We start from the raw sequence: 20493 nt of genomic DNA on the forward strand, positions 1-20493 counted from the left end.
CATTAGTATGTTTTTGAAAAGGAAAACATTGCAGTGTTCATGTGTCTAGGTTTTCCTTGGCATTCAATACTGAAACATGTTTTGGTCAAATCCAAGTCTGCAAGGCCTTGTCTTCACTAGGGAAAACAGGTCTGTTCATAACTTGAGGTAAAATCCCAGTGAATACAAGGCAGTTTCTGGTTTTCACATAAGTTAGCTGGTGGAATATGCTCCGCCATAGCCTTAACTCATGTATAAACTACCTTGTCTTCACTAGGATTCTACTTTGAGTTAGTTAACTTGTGTTAGCAGTACAACTTTTTTCCTAGTGAAGATACAGGCTAGGAGTAGCATTGTAGTTGAGGGGACATGTTAATGTGCAACTGGAAGCTCTAACAATCTGATAAATCTCTTACAATTAATCTCTTAGATCAGGCACTGAGGTGATGCCATCTTACGGGAAAATACTATTTGAATACCTCTATACCTTTCTTCCCAGTAGAGGGTATTCCTGGTTACTAGGGCTCATGGTTAAATACAAATAATTTAGTTACCATGGTCTAAATAGGTACCATTATTAAAGTTAAACTACGTGGGAGAAATTTAAACTGTCCTAATTTATGCCACATGGCATTGGATTTCCTGAGTTTCTGGGATACACAGTTTACATGATCTGCAGGTATAAAAACTCTTTCAAGGTCTACAGGGCTAGTACTGTAACAATCTTGAAGATCCCATACTTGTCAGCATGGAGCTTACAGTCTGCATACTGTCTAAGCCCCATTGGCAGTGCATACAGACCTTGTAAGCACAAGGGCGGTAGGTATGGATCTTGCAACATTTACATATTGACCCTACAGATATTCTAATGGTTGGGTTGTACCTGAAGACCCTGTAAGCTCTGAAGTGGCACTCACATAGCTTACAAGATTGGCAAAATGGGCCTGCAAAGCTTTTAATGGATAAGATAGACCTTCAAAACTTTTGAGCTCTGATGGCAGTGTCTACGGCCCTTGAAAACTACATGATGGAAAGCTACTAATTTTCTGGAACAGGAAATATTTAACTCTAAGGGCATACAGGCTTTGCCCTGTGTCTGCAAAACTTCTAATTTCATTGGCTCAGAACTAGAGAATTTATAAACTACCAAGAGTGACTCTGAAGTTTTTTAATTCCTTATTTGAATGAGAGGTAACAAACTATGCAGGCTGTGCCTGTGGAATTCATAAATTTTGCCAGACCTGAAGCTTATAAATCGTGTAGCAACCTCATAGAATCCCTAAAGTTAAAATAATTATTGAGAATAACTCCCAAATGAACTCCGCAACCTTTAAAAACTTACATTAATAAAACAAATTTGAGTTTCTAGACTAAGTGGTATTTGAGGTGAAATGCTAGGAAAAAATAGAAGTCTTGTCAAAAAGCAAAAAAAATCCTTCATTTTCCTAGCCTGAACTAACTTCCATAAAGGAAAAAAACAAAAACAACTCCTCTTATGGTTAAAGACCAGATGTGAGAGCGTTCAGATAGAAGGGAGAGTTAAAACTGAGGTGTGTATAGCACCTCATCCTTTTAAAATGGAAAGCAAATTACAACTTTAACTATGGAATTTCTACCACAGTTGATATATCCTGTGGATAGGTTCTGCAGGCCGCTAATAAATTGGACATTGCTGAGTCATACTGATAGTCTGGATAGAGCTCCTCCTTCCTCCGAGCAATTGGTACTGGGCTCTGTCAGAGAGAGGATACTGAACAATATGGAAGTCTGGTCTGCTCTAGTCTAAATGCCTATGTTCATGTTTATAGTTAAGTTTTTTTTTTTAAAGAGAAAGAAACCCTCAAATTTTGCCTTTTCACTTGTCAGTGCTCGATTGTTCCTAAGTATATAATTTTGATTGGTTTGTCCAGTCCACTTTAAAATGTCTTAATGGATGATGCTTCTACCACTACTCTTGCAGACTCTTCCACAGTCATATGTCTTACAGAACTATACTCTGCTAATGTAGTTGCTTATTGGAGGGTTTTTTCTTTCTTTTTAATGTTAGGACGTCTGGCGTGGCTGGTATATCTTGTTGGTACTGTTGTAGGAGGAAGATTAACTTACACCAGTACAGATGAACATGATGCCATGGATGGAGAATTGTCCTGTCGGTAAGTATATTGTTAAAACAAACCAAAACAGAGGTTATGTGTTTTTTAACATCTATTGGTAAACAAGAGATACCCAAACTTTGCTCAGTTGTTGGATGCATTGTCATCTGCCACAAACTCAAGGGCTTTACTTAATTTGTGTGAATTTGAGCCAGTTGCAACCGTGTTCCTTCATCTTTCAGTATGGTGGTGTGGTTCCAGATCTCAGGATGTAGTGTTTTCATCCTGATCTGAGTGGCCAGGCAGTAAGTCACTTAGGGCTAGAATTTCAAAATTGCCCTCTCATTTTCTGTGCCCCAGTTTTTGAGTGTCCAACTTTGGATGATGGTGGTTGAGCACCTGCACCTACCATTTATGTGTATAGACTTAAAAAGGTAGTTATTATTTATTATGTACATGGACTTAAAATGGTAGTTTTGCTAATTGTTAGTTTTATCATTTGTTCATTTTTTGCATTGCTTCCTTCATTTTAATCACATGAGTTTGCAAGTAGGGAACTCAATGGCAACTGCAGATGCTCAGCACCTTTGAAAATTAGGCAATAGACATTTGAAGTCAAATACTCAGAATTCGAGGCCACTTTTAAGACCATGGGAGAGGTTATTGTGGATGATACCACATTCTCTGTGATAAATAGGGGAGTCCCACTTGCCCTGGCTTTACATCCAGCACACTTGAAAAAGGGACTTACACACTTAAAATTGGCTAATGATGCCTGTATTTACATCCTCATTTCAGGCTTCACTAATCTGCCTTGGACTCGGCATCATTATTGATGACCTACTGTATTATTAAATGTGAGAGGTATTTTAAAATACCGACTTTGTGTATCTGGCTTCTAATCCAAATACACAAAAATTGCATATTTCAGAATTAGAAAAAAGTCATAGTAATTTTCAGAGCAACCAAATAAATTGTCAGAGAATTAGTACTTTAAGAATTAAGTATGAACAGAAGGAGGAGGAAAATGAGAAGCAAGAGCTGTCACACTTTAGAAACAAAGGCTCAGATCTTTAACTAGTTTAAATTAAAGTAGCTACTCTGAAATCAATACAGGTACGCACACAGACATCAGCTGGGGATCTGGCCCAAAAACACAATTTTCATGCAAACTTAAGTAGTAAAGAATGGGGTAAGAGTGAGACAGATAATCTATCACATACTGCATAAACAAGATTGTTTTCTTCATAGAACGTTTTTCATCATTTTCCATTAAGGGTAAAGAACTGTTTGCATTTAAAGTAATTTACTTTGCATTTGCATTTTGAGTTCTGATGCTCCTTAGCTGTAGTAGCTAATGCTTTCATTATATAAATGCTGTACTAAGAAAAAGAGTATTTTGCAAGTTGACAGAAGTATAAAAATGTATTTCAAGTGACAGAGCATAGTTTAGCAAGAAGCTTGGTGTTGATGTGCAGCTGTGAGTGGTGGTCATTTTAGTAGTTTATAAAAGAAGGAAATGCAAGGAAGAAAAGTAGCAAACACTAGCTTAGGCAAATAAATAATGGCTGATGGACCCATGAGAAATTAGCTGTCAGAATATTGTTTGTCTTTGAAAATTCCTCCTGAGAATGTTTTCCCTTGGCATTAAGAGTTTTTCAGCTGATATCCTTGATGGATGCCCAGTTACCACGGTCTAGTAATGAAAAAGTAGAACTTGCGATTCTCTGGTTTTTGGATCAATTCCGTAAAACATATGTGGGGGATCAGCTTCAGCGCACCTCAAAGGTAAGTCTTTGCAGCAAACAAGATTTGTGTAATTAAAATGAAGAAATCTGTGTAGGAAATGGGTTACTAATATGTCTTAAGTGTATGTGTAAAAAGATGTGCAGGAGTGAAAACTGAAGACATTATCTGATGGATATTAAGCTAATACTTCATTTATTAATTTTATATAGTTTGAGAGGATTTACCACCTTGTATATTTCAAGGTTTGGCATGCAGAGAGTTAATATTTTTTAACAGTTGTATTCATTTAACAGTTTTAGGTTACTTTGCATTTCAGTTTTTTATTTCAAACATTTAACTGGGTTCTGCTATATTGTGTTATATTTCACATCTGGGTATACAAGATTTATTCTTTTAATAGTTCTTTTCTTTTGACAGTAACTCATTTATGCAGCTTCCACTGTGTTTCTCACATTACTTGGCTTTTCTGCATTTTAAATAGGGAAGGAAGAGGGAAGAGTAAGATGCATTCTTGGAAGAAGCAGCAGTTAATTCACCTTAACTGTAGGGGACAGTCATAATATAGATGTTATAAAGAGAGCATCAGTAAGACGGGATCAGTTGATCTTGAGAAAGATTGAAGGAATTTTGTTTGAGCCCCAAGCAAATCTTTAGCAAGACTTTTGACAGTGACTAAGATTTTTTTTTTTTAAACTTATTGTACCCATGCTTTCTGGTGAACAGTCCCAAACCAAAGAATTATTTTATCCCCTTTGGTTTGAATCATACTTTAGTGTTATTAAATGGCTCCTTACTTTGATATTAAAAATAAAGTTTTATAATTTGCGGAATTACTTTTTCACGGAAACGTAAGTGTTGCATCAATTGCCAAAGCTCATTTGTGTTTTTCAAATATGACACATTGTTTTATAATATTACAATAACAGTTTCTGCTCCTGCTCAAATCTGACAAAATTCCCATTGACTGAAATTCAGTGGAAGCAAGATTGTGTCATAATCATTCTGATCAATAATATCTGATTGTCCTAATTCTCCCTATTGTGTGTGGGCTTTTGCTGTCTGGGCTGGTGCTGGGTGGAAATGTCCTGTTACAGCATACTATACTCCATCATGCATTACCAGACTGTCATGGGGATTTTTTAGCACCCTCTCCCAGCCAATCCAGCAGAAGCTGTGCCTTCCATTATCATTCTGGTATAAGGATAGTGCTGATGTACAACTTGGAGGGGAAGAATTTGGGTCTGGGTGAAATGATGTCTTAAAAATGAAGTATTAACACTCAAATGCCTGGAGCTTCCCTGTCAAAAGAAGGATGTAAAGCTTGAGTTCTTGCACACTAAACCATAACATTATGCACATGAAATTTATTATGGTAATCCATGTATTTTACTGGCTGAGAAATCTTAAGATTGCTGTCACAACTGCCATTCATATGAAAGTTTAAATAGTTAACTATTGATTAAAATGTTACTAAATAGCAAAAATGTTTTAAATTTGACTCCTTGCATGAATGGAGTCTTATTGGCCTCACCACTTAATGTCTTGAGGCCTATTACTCCCTTCCTGTACTAAAACCTGATAAAGGAAGAGGTTTGACCCAGAATTTTCCATTATGAGGACTGTACCCAAGTACACAAAGTCAGAGGAGACTTGTGCATGTTGGATTCTCTCTGTTTGTGGGTCTGACCCCTGGTTTTTCTATCAACAGAAGTTGCATGCCTGTTCTTGCAATTAGCTCCATACATGTGGAATCCTGTGTGTAGAGCCCTATTGAAGTTGATGTATTTTTAAAAACTGATCCCAAAGTATATTTATTTGATATTTTACATGTATGAGAAAAACAGAAAGCAGAACTTGTGCTATCTTTTTATTGTTTTTTCTTGCTCTAGCGGCATTTGTAGCAGCAGATGGCATTCTTTCCTCGCAGTTGTAAATCCTCTGGTACTGCATATTGCTGGCAGGTAGCTACAAATATGCAATAAAAAGATTCACACTTGGAAGCAGAAAAACAGATATATATCAATTGGCTAAGTTAATATCCATTTATAGAAATATTCACAATGGTTCAGATTGTTGTATTTACAGAACAGATAATGGATATTCTGCATTTTTCAGCCATATTGAGAGAGTTTGAAATACACCTCTACCCCATTATAATGCCACCCGATATAACATGAATTTGGATATAACGCGGTAAAGCAGCGCTCTGGGAGTGGTGGGGCTGCGCGCTCCGGCATATCAAAGCAAGTTTGATATAATGCGGTTTCACCTATAATGCAGTAAGATTTTTTGGCTCCTGAGGACAGTGTTATATCGAGGTAGAGGTGTAGTTTTATATGAACATTGTTAAATTTGATCTTATGTTCATATATTTAGAAACAAGCAGTGATTAGAGAAAATTGAGTAATCTAACTTAATTACAAGACTTGTTCTACAGTTAGTGTAATGCAGCAAAGTTTCTTTTGGCTTGTTGGTGTAAATTTGGAGCTACATTTAAAAAAATATTTTATCCAAAACCTCCTATGGCAATTAAGAATAACATCAAATACAGAGATTGTAGGAAAGACAATGAAAATAATTCTGCCAATTCATTGCCTATGGTCTATTGTTCATTAAATGGTCCTTGAGAGTTTTCTTCCTAAGTATACTGAAAAAGCCTCGAAGGCTGCTCCCATGGCGCCACTACATATTTGCGGTGCCACTGAGCGGGTGCTACTATATTGTCAATGTAAGAGTAATGTACTAGGACATAGTCTTTCTGAGTTGTACACATTAACATGTGTAATATGTTTCTAAGTGCTATTGGGTCATATTCTCTGGAACGGTATAGTGCAGCGCTACTGGTGTATTTTTTAACTAAAGCTGATGTAGCTGGCCCAACCAGACTAACCCCACTGTAAGGCTAATCCTGTGGTGGCATATTGCTGACATAGGTGCCATTACTATAGCAGGAAAGAGATGTGTCTGGAACTGCCCTGGGCTGTGCTGATCTTGGGATGTGTTTTCAACTCTCTGGACAACCAATAGCTGTTCTAACATGGTGCTTGGGGTCTGCCCCTGAACAGAATAGGATTTGGATCAAAGCAGTGCAGAGATGAACTTTTTAAACCAGGTTTGTGCCACCAACCATCTGTTAGCAGATCAGCCTCACACGAGGATCTGGCCCATTATTTCAGCAGCCAAAGTCTTATTTATTACAGAATACTTTGTGTTTCATTATTTGACTCATTTATTAAATGGGTTTTATGTCAATATTCTTAACTTGTGACCAATATGTACATTTATTTTTGTGGTGTTATTATTTAAGGTGATTATTTCTTCCTGTTCAGAAAATGTAAGTGGTAGGGGAAACATCATGAATATTTGAGGGAAATAACATACATGCTCAAGAGGGAAATTACCCTTTCTCTTACATGCATTATGTGTTGTATTGCTAAAGTGCGTTTTTTGAGGATATTTAAGAGGATACATTTTAGCCAGATACATGCCCCAAGTAGCACTCTGGTATATGTGAGGGGTGAGGATTGATTTCTTAGTGAGATAGTGGGGTGTTTCCTTCCTCCTGACTGGCAGAGTTGAAACTTCCTCAGTCACTTGATATCCCTTTTGGGCTTGGGATAAATGACCAGGTCTTTGGGGGGAAGGAGTAATGGGCAGGAGTGCTTTCCTGGTCCGTTGTCAGTGGTTGGCAAACTTCGCCTTTGAAATTTACTTTTGTAGAGGCATTGTTGATATTCAGTCACAAGTATTGAGAGCCAGCAGTAGATGGTTTAGGTCTACAGGAAACCATCACTGTATTGTGTTTAGAAAGAAGTTTTACCTCTCCACAGACTGGTTTTGGGTTGGATAGGTGGGCGTGTGTGTGTGTGCGCGCGCGCGTGCACATGTGTAGGTTGAGAGGGAATTTAAACTTACTGTACAGCAGGCATTCTCAAACTCTTTAATTATGTTTACTGCAATTTAATAGAGAGATTATCAGGTGATCTCTCCTGTCATCAGTATTCATATTACTTTCCCATAGCAAGTACAAAAAATGCTTAAATGGAAGAGTAATATTAGGAAAGTAAGGAGTGTATTTTCAGCTGTCTTTTTATAGTGTTTAGTAGCAGGAAACAGGTCAGCACAAGATAATCTGTAAGTGCCACATAGGCCACCAGCAAGTGCTCAGTATATCGACAATGGTCCATGGACCACAGCTTAAGAACTTCTGCCCTGGGGAAGTGCTGCTAGTGCTAGAGCTGCAATGAATGTTTAATTTAGTCATAGGAAGAGGGCTGGTTTGGACGATTATGGCTTGGGGAGACACCTCTCACTGGATCTGGGCTCTTTGGTTCTCATCAGTTTGTGGCTTAATATTACTCTGGGTAAATCTGAATATAGCACATTGGAGAGGTTTTTTTTCTGGGTAATAGATAATGGGAGTACAACTCAGTTGATAAAATGTATACGCTTAATAGGTTTGATAAAAGTTATGGCGGTCACTTAAACCAAGTCAACTTGGTGGTGTTTGCATATCCTGACCTCACAGTAATAGCAACTATCATTACTACTAACAATGTGCTGTTAAGTTTCTCAAACATTTAAAGTTTATAGTAAAGCTATAAAAAGTTACTCTTGTCTTACATTTCCTTTTCCTTTTATAGACTGAGTTGCTATGTTTCTAGTATACAAAGTTAAAAACATACATATGTACATACATACTCAGATGCCTCACAACACTCTTGAGCAAACTGTATTTTTAAAAACAAAAGACTCCTTTTAACTGCCAGCTCTTTTGTAACTTCTGTGGTTTTGTTTTTTGAGTATGGGAATAAGTATGTACTAGATTTGAAGGTGGAGATGGGATTTACTCACTAGACTGTTCTAGTGGTTTTACATATTTTATAACCTGATAATATTTTTTTAAAAAGAAATTAAATTCAAAATGTTAAGGTGCTGAATGAATTCAGAATCAGGGCTCTAATACTGTCCATCATTTGTGTCGTTTTGTGGGCCTCTATCTTTAGTCTTCTCCCCGCTCCCCATTTCCCTTCCCCCCCCATCACCATGGATTAAGGATTATGTCTACCTTAATTAAGCACTTGTCATCTTTACTTTGTACAGCATGTGATGCTATTTAACAGCATTTAACCTTGGGTTATATTTTTAGGATTGGGTCATTCTACAGCAATTTCCAAAACACTTCGGGCCAGAATTGGGTCCTATTACACCTTTGGGTGAGGGCAGCCTTGTAGAAGCAGAATTAGTAAGAGCAAGTGTTTTGATTTGGCTATGGCTCTTAACAGATCTTCATCACAGATTAGTCCTATTAGGATCAGGAGTGGTCTTCCTGAGGACTTGTGGGGTTAGGCAGGGGAGTACCCTGGTTAAAATGTACAGACAACTCCCACATTCTGGCCCAGAAACCTGTTCCATTAATCCGGTTGCAGGTGACCTGCAGGGTATGAACTCCACAAATTTTGGGAGGAGACCAGAACTGGATCCAGTAGCTCCAATGAGCTTGTCTACCTTTTTACCTATTTGTGCATATACTTGAGGAGGGTGAGTTTTAGCTCCTAATTCAAATGATCAGGTTTAGCAAGTATATATCTGACAGCTTCAAAAGTATCTGTAACACAAAACATTTTCAGTTCCACATTCCAGTACGAACCATTTTAAAATAAAAGTTTCAAATTTGAAATCCAACAGGCCAGATTCATGGTTTAGTCTGAGACTGTAACGGAGGCTGATTGTCTTTCCCTGGCTCTGTCCTAAACCCAGTGTAGGTTAGAGCAGTCTGAGGGCTGTTCTAATCTACACTAAATGGCAATGGTTCCCAAGGGACCGCTCTTGGGAAACCATTCCAGTTCAGGAATACTGGGGTATAGTGTGTTCTGACCTGCCTCGCTTCCTCATGTCCCGTGCATTACGATGAAGGGGTGCAATGGTAGAGATTCTAGAGTAAGAGCAAGCTCCCATGCCTAGCTGAGGAGATATGGACAGTTTTACTCCATTTGTGCCAGCTGAGCAGTCCAGGGAATCTGGCCCAGTATTCTCATTTGGGCATAGAAGCTGTGGAGAAGGGTAAATGGCAGAGATTATTGTATTTTAGTTATTCACAGTAAAAGTTATTCCTAGATTGGGGCATGATTGTGAAGTGGGTTAACTAATTATTGCTTTTGGTGGGAGAGAGATCTTTTGCTGTATATTATGTATAATACCGTCACATTCCATCTATTTGTCTGTCTAATCAATATAAAGAATGTCAAGCTATTAAATAATATTTGGGACTACATTCACATTAAGATATATTTCCAATCTTTTAGCTTGTAAATGTAAAATATGAGCTTTTGAGAAATAGAGCTGCATCATAATAAACAAAAATTAGGAGAGTAAGAATTAGACAACAGTATATTGTAGGGGAAGAAAGGAACAAAATATGTTGATTTTAGGATAATTTTCAGCCTTGGTAAATGTAATTTGCAATTGCTAAAAGCACAATCCAAGGGTATTCTGACATTATTTAGGCACTTTTTGAATTTAGGGCCAGGTTCGTTTTCTAATGCAGAACGTCTGTTACATTGACTTACATTGATATCCTTTTTCTACATTCATTATTTATTTGATTGTCTTCTCTGCAGGCATGATAACATTAGAGCTGGCAGGAACAATAAATACATGTACAGAATTTGGCTACTGTTGGCTCTGATCCTGTACAGCATTACACATGGTAGGATCCTTGTGCCTGTGTGGAGCCCCATTGACTTCACTGGGGCTCTGTGTGGGTGCAGCCATTGGCCTGTGCTACATAACAGGATCGGGACCTTAATGTCTTCGTGATTAATGATATCTTAACACTTTTAAGTGATGACCCTTTTTCTGAGCTGTAAAATATATACACTGTTTTATTTCATTACAAGAAAGTAAAGGATTGCTGTGCTGACAGGTGGTGGAAATTAGCAGGCAGTTTTGAAATTGTGCTGTGCACTAGAAATTAGATCTCATTTTAATTCAGCTTTTCCCAACTAGTAAATGAGGTTAATGCCATACATATTCAGCTGATATGGATGAAGAAATTGATATAAAGTAGATCAACATAGCTACAGGGCTAGTTTAATTTATAGGTAAAGAGGCAGTGATAAATGGAAGTAATGTAGTAGTGGTCACTAAACTCCTCAGCCATCAGGGATTCAATAGTGTTAGTTGCTCATTAAAGATATTGTCGGGGTGCATCAAATAGAAATTTGAAAAGGAATAGCCAACTAACCCCTAATTATCAAAATACAGAAAATACTAATTATACCTTAATTAGCTTTTCTTTTAATGTACTGAAATTGTTACTTTTTGTGTAGCACAAATGGATAGTTATAACAACAATAAATAGGTTGTTTTAATAACTTTCTTTTACCTCTGGGAAAACAGCACTCCAATTTTTAATATGCAATAATGCTTCTCTGTAGCCTGTAGGAGATGAAAATTATTAAGTAGCTTTATTTTTTGAAGATTTTACAGCAGCTTTGGGAAGAATTATTTCACCATGCATCAATTATTTTTAATTGAACTGAATATTTTTCAGATTGCATGAAATGCCTCTTACTTGAGTTTAACATGTAGAGTTTGTTAAGGAAGCATCATAATGAGAACTGGGTGCAACTTACCTCCGTAATACATTCGAGTAGGGGTATAGAATGATTAAAGTTTCAAAAGATGGAAAGAGGAGGCAACAATTTATTTTGATGTCGATAAAACTGAGATAAGCCATGACTTCCTTATCAAAAATACGCTATAGTTTACATATACGCCTCTATACCGATACAACGTGACCTGATATAACACGATATTTGGCTCCCGAGGACAGTGTTATATCAGGGTAGAGGTGTACTCTGGTTATTAAAAAACTTGTATCAGAGAATAGGATGTTGCCATGCACATATTGTTAGTTAATGATCATGGGGATTGAAATTATGGATAAAGTAGAAGCATTCTGATTAAATATTTCTAATTTGGAGTGATGTTCAGTAATATGTGGAAGAAGGTATATTGAATACAGTAATCATTTATGTCATAAGGACAGATCTTGGCTTCAGTATTTTCCACAGCATGGCAACAAGACTGTACTCCACAGCAACAGAATGCTTTTCTTAGTCTACTTGCTTCAAAGCTCATGAAGTCAATGGAGAGTCTTCCACCTAATACTGAGAGAGAGAGAGAGAGAGAGGTGACTTCAGGAGCGGCCGCCCCCAAGCCTATTACTCTTTATAGGCAGAGCCCGGGTCTCTGCTACCCCACTGAACATATATGTGAGTTGTGTGTAGGTGGGTAATGTCAGAAGTAACTGTGTTTTCTTAACATCAGAATCAGCTAGGAAGAACCTACCTGTTGTGTTGACAGGTAGAAAAGACTGAATAAATGCCAAAGCTGTGAGCCATGCAGTTGTTTTGCTACCCTTTTCTCCAAGACCCTTAGCCCTAAACATGAGCAAAATACTGTAAATATAACCCCTCAAGAAGTAACTGGTTTTGAGGTTTCAAAATACAAATTTTAAATATGGCACAATTTTAAGTACACTCTCTGTTTAATGTGATTGATATGCCTTTCTTCCTGGTGAAAGATGTTATAAATAAGTTTGACTTGAGAAACCTGCAGTCTTAAGTTATTTTTGATTGATGGGCAATTGAAATCTGTTAATTTATCACTGACTTAGATGGGAAATCTTACTTGCAAAAATATAAGGACCAAAGTGGGATGAGAAATTTCAAGGCTTCTACAACAAAACCTGAATCTTTCTCCTGCAGAGAGATCCTGTTTCCTATTTATTAAAAGTTAATGTCTGGTCATTGGATTTTACATTGTCTCTCCAGGGCACACCGATGTGTTGACTCCATTCAGTTCTTGATAGTGCATTTGATACCAGCTCAGACAGGCCTATATGACTCTGGCCTGGCCTACACTTAAAAGTTAGGTCAACAAGGCTACAGTGCTTGGGATTGTGAAAAATTAACACCCATGAGCACCAGAGCTATGCTGATCTAACCCTGGTGTTGGAGAGGTGGATTACCTACATCAGTGGTTCTCAACCTTTCCACACTACTGTACCCCCTTTCAGGAATCTGGTTTGTCTTGGGTACCCCCAAGTTTCACCTCATTTTAAAAACTGTGCTTACAAAATGAGACCTAAATATCCAAAATTTTCACAGCATGCTATTACTGAAAAATTGCTTACTTTCTCATTTTTACCATATAATTATCAAATAAATCGACTGAAATATAAATATTGTACTTACATTTCAATGTGATACTTGAATCTGTTTTTCACTTGTGAGCCTTGTCTGAAGCCCAGGCCCCAAGTGGTGAGGCTGAAACAGATAACTTAGCTTCACAGGGTCCTGTGGCATGAATCCTGGTCAGTTGCCCTGCTTGACACCCCCTAATGCCAGCCATGCACTTGCGACCCCTCTGAGAGCTGCAACTCCCAGGTTGAGAAACACTGATCTAGATGAGTTGAGTTCCCCCTGGAAGACCTCTGAGCACCCCCAGGAGTACACATACCACTGGTTGAGAACCACTGCCTACACTGAAAGAAAAGTCTCTTTTACACTATAGTACCACATTGCTATAGTTGTGCCTCCGTAGTTCCACTAGCTCCCTGTCAGTGCTGTAGTGTTGACATGATCTCTGAGAGTCTTGTCTTACTTCCCTTCTCCAGGAAGGAATTAACTTTGTCACACCAAGTGGGTAGCAATATGTCAGTGGGTAAACTGAGTCACACTTTTTTGTAAAAAAAAAAATTCTCACATTCTCCACACTTTCATACTCTAGGCAGCCAGAATACACTGCACACTGTGGTTTCAAATCAGTGGATGTAAAATTGTGTCTCATATTTGTCCTATTCTTTCTTTCTAAGCTGACATGGCACAACATGCTATTGTCCTTTTTAGTAAATGATCTATTTTTCTAAATCACCCTTTAGTGAGACCTGAGATCAAAGGGTATGTCTACATTGCAATTAGAGGTGTGATTACAACTCAAGTAGGAATACTCATGCTAGCTTAAATCTAGATAGGCTGGCTAAAAATAGCAGTGAAGACACAGTGCGGTGGGTTTTACAAGCCCACTTGGAAACCTAAATACACACTTGAATTGCTTTCCTCTTTGAGCTGCATCAAAGCTGTGAACTAAACACCTTATGCAACATATGAAACTTCATGACATGTTTTGTCATGGTCTCCACTTTGTTTTAAATAATATTTTGTAAGGGGGCTAGTACTCGTTTAGCAGAAGAGTTAGCAGCCTGCTACTTACAGTTGGATCCTGCACTCTTCACTGAAACAATAGCAGGGGTATCTATTTTTTATCATTTTAATGTTATTGAACCTTTTGTGCAAAATGTTATATTTTTCATGACATCCTATGATAAGGTCTCCCAGTACGCGCTCTGTGACTCCCATGCAGATTTTAACCAAATATTGGATTAGTAATTCTATGTCATTGGACATAGGAAGTTTGTGGTGGCAGATGCAGGAATAAAATCCACTTCTCCAGCATGGCATTCAGCTTCCTTAACTACAAGAGCATTCTTTTTCTTCCTGCAGTTTCCTGTCTCATTACTACACATCTTCCAACTTCTGCTGCAAATGAGGCAAGGCTCTTAAGACAAACAGCCTTATTCACTACACAAACAAGATTCATTCCCTCAGCACGATCCAGTCTGTGTACTGTGATGGCAGGGGTCTTCTGGGGGCGGGGAGGGGAAAGTAACATGACATTATGTAATTAAAGACTACACCAAAATGTATGAATACAGGTAGGTCAAATTAAGGTTGAATGGGCAACCTTAATTCTGGTATTTCCTAACTTTTGAATATTGGACATTGCAATATTAAGATATTATTTTTTGTATATCTTAGACATTCATTTATCTCTACTTTATAATGTTTAAGTGAACATTTAGTCCATTTATTCACACCAGCCACTACCTATATGAACATTTATATAATAAGTATTTAATCCTATATTTATAATCAAAACATTGGTTTCTATAAAGTTCTGTGCTATTAGAGAGAATACTTTTCTAATAAAAATCAAACAATCTTCAAAATAAATAATGATCATAGTTCAGTTCTGCAACTGGCTCTAACTCAGCTTTATTTTGTAGCTGCTAATAAAGGCACATTATCATGTTCAGGCATTGCAATTATCATTGAAATGTGTATGTCCATTAACCAGAACATTAGGCTGAGGATATAATTACTGTCTAGAGCCAATATCTTTGTGAAGCTACATCTATGATGCTATTAAGCTATAAGCAATATTTTGTAAACTAATATTTAAACGATTCAGAATTGATACCATCACTTGCAGACCTTAAAAGTAATACTGCGTCCATTCAAATGATTGACTTCTTAAGTGCTTGGCAAATATATTATCGGGTTATTTGGATATGATTATAATTTGTGATTTGAGAGAGATTAGTATTTTTTAATAGCAATTGCCCAGAACAAATTAATCTTGTGGGGTGAGGGGGAGGTGGTGTTGTATATAAAGCCAAGTGCTGGTAAATCAGTGGCACAGTATGTCAGAAAGAGCTATGAGTATGCTTTGTTATAATGAGGGTTGTATTGCAGGGCATTTAGTACAGAGATTCAGAAAGGAATTTTTTTTTTAAAAAAAAGGAGTCTCCCCAAATCATATTCCAAGTGTGTGGTTGGAGTGGGAGTTACCATGTCACTGTCTTGGGACATATTCTGCTCCTGCTATAATCAAAGGGAGATTCTCATATTTTAGGGTTCTCTTCCTGCTCTCATCTTACATAAATCCAGATATTACAACTTCTAAACTAGGTCAAATGGGTAATGAGTAGTGTAGAATATATGGTGTCAGATGGACCCACAAAGTGAAAAATGTGCTCTTCTGCTCTGCTTCTTGTGTGTTTTGTGGGGTTCTTTTTAAACAAAATACACATCTAGGGCAGTCTTTAACTCCTGAATGCATTGCAACAGGATGTCAGAGATTCAAGTTAACTTTAAGAACTTGAGAATTAAACAAATTTCATGAATTAATATTTTCTGTTTCAACAACAAGTGAATATCATTCATTAATTCATCAACTCATCTCAGGAATTGAAAATGTCAGGCAAAGCATCTGTTAGGGGCTACATGTTGCACATGGCTTCATCTTGCTATGCTCTTTGTTGTATTTTGAATACAGGTGTACTGGAAACACTTCTAGTAACCAGGGGCAGCTTCCTTACTAAATCCTCCTAATAGCCAAACAGTCTTCCCTTCCCTAACTTATTAACTATTTAAAGCTTATTCATTTTGGACTTTTATATTTGCCTTACTGTAATATATTTGTTTGTTGGCACTCTATATTGGCCTTAGATCAAAGATATTCTATATGCCTTTTGGATTTTTAAAACAAAGCATCTTCAATAGAGCTGGTTGGAAATTTTTTATCTAAATGATTTTCTGGTGAAAAAATGCTCTTTTTGCAAAACCAAAATGTTCTATGGGAAGATTTCAGCTTTGCCAAAAAATTTCGATTTTTCCATTGGAATTCCCGCCCCCCCAACGCTCTTAAAGCACAGCTGATAAGAGCTTTCCAGGAGTGCTGACTCTGGTGCTCAACCACCCCCTCCGCCGCAGTTCTGTTACATGGAGAGGCAGAAAGCCAGGCTGCACAGACTGTGTGTTTCTCCCCTTTCCCTTCCCCACCCACTCCACATGCTAGGGCCAGCAATGCAAAGACCCCAGGCACTAAGCCTCTTTACCCCCCACCCCCCAAGCTCTAAGGCAGGAGAGGCTGAACATTCTGACTCTTTTCCTCTCTGTCCTTGAAGCTTGGGGGGAGGCTGTGTGTCTGGGTTCTCTGCCATTTGGGCTTCAAGAGCTGGTGGGGAGATGGGAGGCTGAGTAGCTGGGCTGTCTGCCTTTTTGTCTGGGATGGAGGTGGAGAGATTGCCTCTTGCGTGGCTGCCAGAGAGGCTGGAAGGCTGTTGTCAGTTTCACTTTCTGCCTAAGTGAAATTGACAAAAGTCGTCCAGGTGGGCAGTGGGGAAGGAGAAATATACTGTTTTGGGTTTTCCTGAAATGGAATTCTTCTTGAAATCCCTTCCTCTAAAAAATGTTGTGGTTTTGGTGATTTATCCCTGTTTGGCATGAAGAAAAAGCATGTCGTCTACCTGTGTTATTCAGAAAAAGAGGTAAAAAACACAAAATAACATATCACCAGTACATCTGTCCAAAAAACCCCTAGATGGCTCCTGGGAGAAGTGGTGGATTTATACCCCTTACACTTTTAGGTTGTGTGTGCAAATCCTGTGCTGGTCAATAATGACAGAAAGCATTTAAATCAAATAGCTTTTTAGCGAAATCAGTTTGTGGACTTATTCTAGTTGTCAGTGGACAGATATCCTTGTGAGAAAAAGTATTACAGCTGGCAATAACTTACCTCCCTTATTGGCATTGTCAACAGAGAGCCAAAGGATTGAATGGGCATGGAGCATGACCACCCCTTTGGAGATGGACTCTCCAGGTTGAGGTGGTTCAGGGACCTCTCTGAGGCAGTGTGGGGAAGGATGGACAGCTGCTGCTCATTTTTTACCTGTACTTTGGATAAGCAAATGAGCTTTACTTCATGAGCACTAAATTAACTTAATTTTAAAGATTTTATTTTTGTTAGGAAATAATTTTCCCTAAGTAACATTCTTTGAAGGTAAAATTACGTATGGACAGACACCTCTGAGACATATAGCCACGGGCGGATGGTTAGCCAGGATAGTGAAAATGTTAAAACTTTATGGCTATTAGGTCTGTATTAAATATCACACTTGACCTATCATTCTTAAACGTAATCTTTGCCAGTCCAGTCTCTAGGAGTATTTTCCATCTCTTTTGTCAGTTAGGCACAAGTTCCAATAAGATTCATAATTTCCTTGGTATGCCGTTTCTCTCTCTTTCCCCCCCCCCCATCACCTCCAGTCACATATCATCACACCTTAGTTATTGTTGTAAAATGTGTTCGCTTTACCTGCATTTATGCTGTTCATATTTGTTCCTAGTTTTAATTTGCAATTCAAGACTTATTTCCAAGCATTTGTGTTGAAAAACAATCACAATCTGCATCCTTTAGAAGATATAAGGAAAGACAAGTAACATAAAGAAGGCATGTTTAGGGAACCTGATTCTAGTCATCAAGATACTGTCACTTCCCCATCCAATCTAACAAGCAATAAATCATATTCACTCTAATGGATATGAAGACATAGAGTCAAGTTGCTAAGAACTGTTTCCTGCAAAGCAACAAGAGCCAAATTAATGATATAGTATGAGGATCACTTATGGTTTGAGATATAAATTAAGTTTGATCTACTACTTCAGTGTTCCTGTGCCCTTGCTTTGGAAACGTAATGAAATTGTCATAAATGTGAACTGGGCCTTTGCCTTGGTCTGCGCTCAAATTTGCATGACATTGCCAAAATATTAAATGGTGTGGCCTACTCTCAAAGATTGGTTATGCCGGGGAAAGACTGGGACAGTAGGAATGAGTTTCCTAGTGTAATTAGAGGAGGACGTTGTTAAGGTTCAGTACCTTTCCTCCTCTGAGGAGAGTGAAATGTCATCTCCCGCCCTTCTCTTTTTCCGCTTAATCAAGACATTTTTGACAGATGTTACTTGTGTAAACAACTATACATAAAGACTCCAGCTCGCTAACTAAAAGAAAAAGTAATCTAGCACACAGAACTCTATCAGTTCACTTGTTAATACGTGGCTCAGCCAAGCATTTCAGCAATTCACTTGCTACCTTCCCTCTAGGCCGTCAACAAATTATAGTTTCTCTAGTTGGATGAAGAAGATTGAGTGGGACATGTCCAAAGCTCGATCTGACAATAGTGACCTAAACCCATAATTTGTTTTCAAGAAGACTTTAATTTAAGGACTCTCTTGGTCTCCCTTAGTTATTTTTTTAATCTGTCATTCAGCCCATTTAAAGGTAGGCAGTTCAGGATTCTTTGCAACACTTATTGTCCACCCAGGCTCAATGTCCTATGTGACAATCCATTGCATTAAGAGATCTTTTCCGTTTACTTTTAACTGTGGTAAACTGTGGTGGAAGACCTTTCCATCTCTGTTTCCAAATGCTTTCATGAAGCATCACTTTTAAATGACCATAATAAGATCAGTAATGCTCTTGATTAATCTAGGGGAATTTTTAGTACTCCACCCATTATACTGGACACTTACTATAGAATCACATGCTGTCCTTTAGTTCTTCAGCTAAATCCCAAGACACTGAAACTTTTCATATATGATGCTTTAGCAGCCAGAAGGTAGGCAGACAGCCTTCTGCCTCCAATAATTCCTGTTTTTGTCACAAGTTAATAAAAATGATTTAAGGACACTGAAAAAATAATGGAATATTTGATTCCCCAGAGGACTGAGCGATGAGAAATGACACAGTTTGGTAAACCACGAGTAGCCTGATGCAGCTCAGTATGTCACTTAACGAGAGGCGGTGCCCTTGGATAGCTGCAGCTCAGTGTTATTCTGTAACTATTGTGTAGCCCATGCATCAGAAAGGTTCAACTCTCCTTGCGATCACCAAATATGATAAAAAGTGCATGCAGACTTCTTTCTTCACTACAGAAAATTCTTCTTTTTATTCTATAGTCTCTTGTGTTTTGACCAGTATATGATGGAGACAGCGACCCATCTATGCCAGGATGAGCTCCAAGACTATCAGAGTGGGCACTAGAATGCCACAAACATCATCTTGTCAGTAAACTTGTTAGATGGTTTCCAAACTACTGCAGTTATTGCATTGGCTTATTATTGCACAGGTAGAGCACACCATCAATTTGAGAGCATTAAGAAGTAATGAGCACCCCCGAGCTCACCAAGTCTATTCAAACTTTGACTAAGCAACTTCCTTCAGAGTACTAGTTGAATGTTTCTGTTCGGCCCAATGGCCTTATTGAACCAGAGATCAGCATTCAGTGGCTACCAGTTAAAACTCTGTTGTCTGTACAGTGGTCCTATTGAATTCAGAACCTGAGTAAGCAGCTCTTACTCCTGATATCATTTAAAGTTATTGCTGAAATGGTGGATGAAGGAACACCAAAGATTGGTGTGGAAATACTTGTGTTTAAATTATTTCAGCAGACATACAATTTTTAATCGAATAGTCAAACTACCAAGATTTTTGATCCCCTATGTGAATTCTTGCTGCTGTATGACTGGAGTTATTTACTAGCATCCCACACCACAATGGTTCCCCAAAAGTCGGTTAGGCATTTTGAGGAGCTCTGCCATGAGAAAAATAGAAACACTTGAAGACATTGAGCCATATTTTTAGTTTAATATTACAAAGCAAAACTTCAATAGGTTGGGTAGAAGATAGAAATAAAATATTTGTGAACTGATTAATTTATTAATATGGAACTCTAGTGTGATCTTTTGAAGGAACTTCAGTTGAGTACTCAAAGCCATCTTCTCCATTTGAAAACGTTTCCTCACATTCGGAGACTTAAAAAGGAAGTCATCTTCTCTAAACAGTACTCTATGGTACTACCTTGGACTTCTTAGTTTGGAGATTTTGTTAGGTGTGCATTATATACCTCTGCTAAATCGGAATGAAAGAGACCAGCAGAAATAGCCATACCTTACAGACTTGTGAAAAGTCCAAGGTGGTTAAG

At 38.0% G+C, this 20493-nt stretch overlaps 1 protein-coding gene across 4 annotated transcripts in view; it reads left to right on the forward strand.

Annotated features, from left to right (window-relative positions):
- The window catches only part of RANBP17 (RAN binding protein 17), a 265755-nt gene that overhangs the window by 55194 nt on the left and 190068 nt on the right, over window positions 1-20493 (forward strand). For all 4 annotated transcript variants that reach the window (XM_039484081.1, XM_039484083.1, XM_039484082.1 and 1 more), the window contains exons 13-14: window positions 2027-2132; window positions 3725-3860. In XM_039484081.1, coding sequence (XP_039340015.1) covers window positions 2027-2132; window positions 3725-3860 — 242 coding nt within the window. The remainder of the gene's footprint in view (window positions 1-2026; window positions 2133-3724; window positions 3861-20493) is intronic.

This window comes from Mauremys reevesii, linkage group 8 (assembly GCF_016161935.1).
Source record: "Mauremys reevesii isolate NIE-2019 linkage group 8, ASM1616193v1, whole genome shotgun sequence".
Classification (NCBI taxonomy): domain Eukaryota; kingdom Metazoa; phylum Chordata; order Testudines; family Geoemydidae; genus Mauremys; species Mauremys reevesii.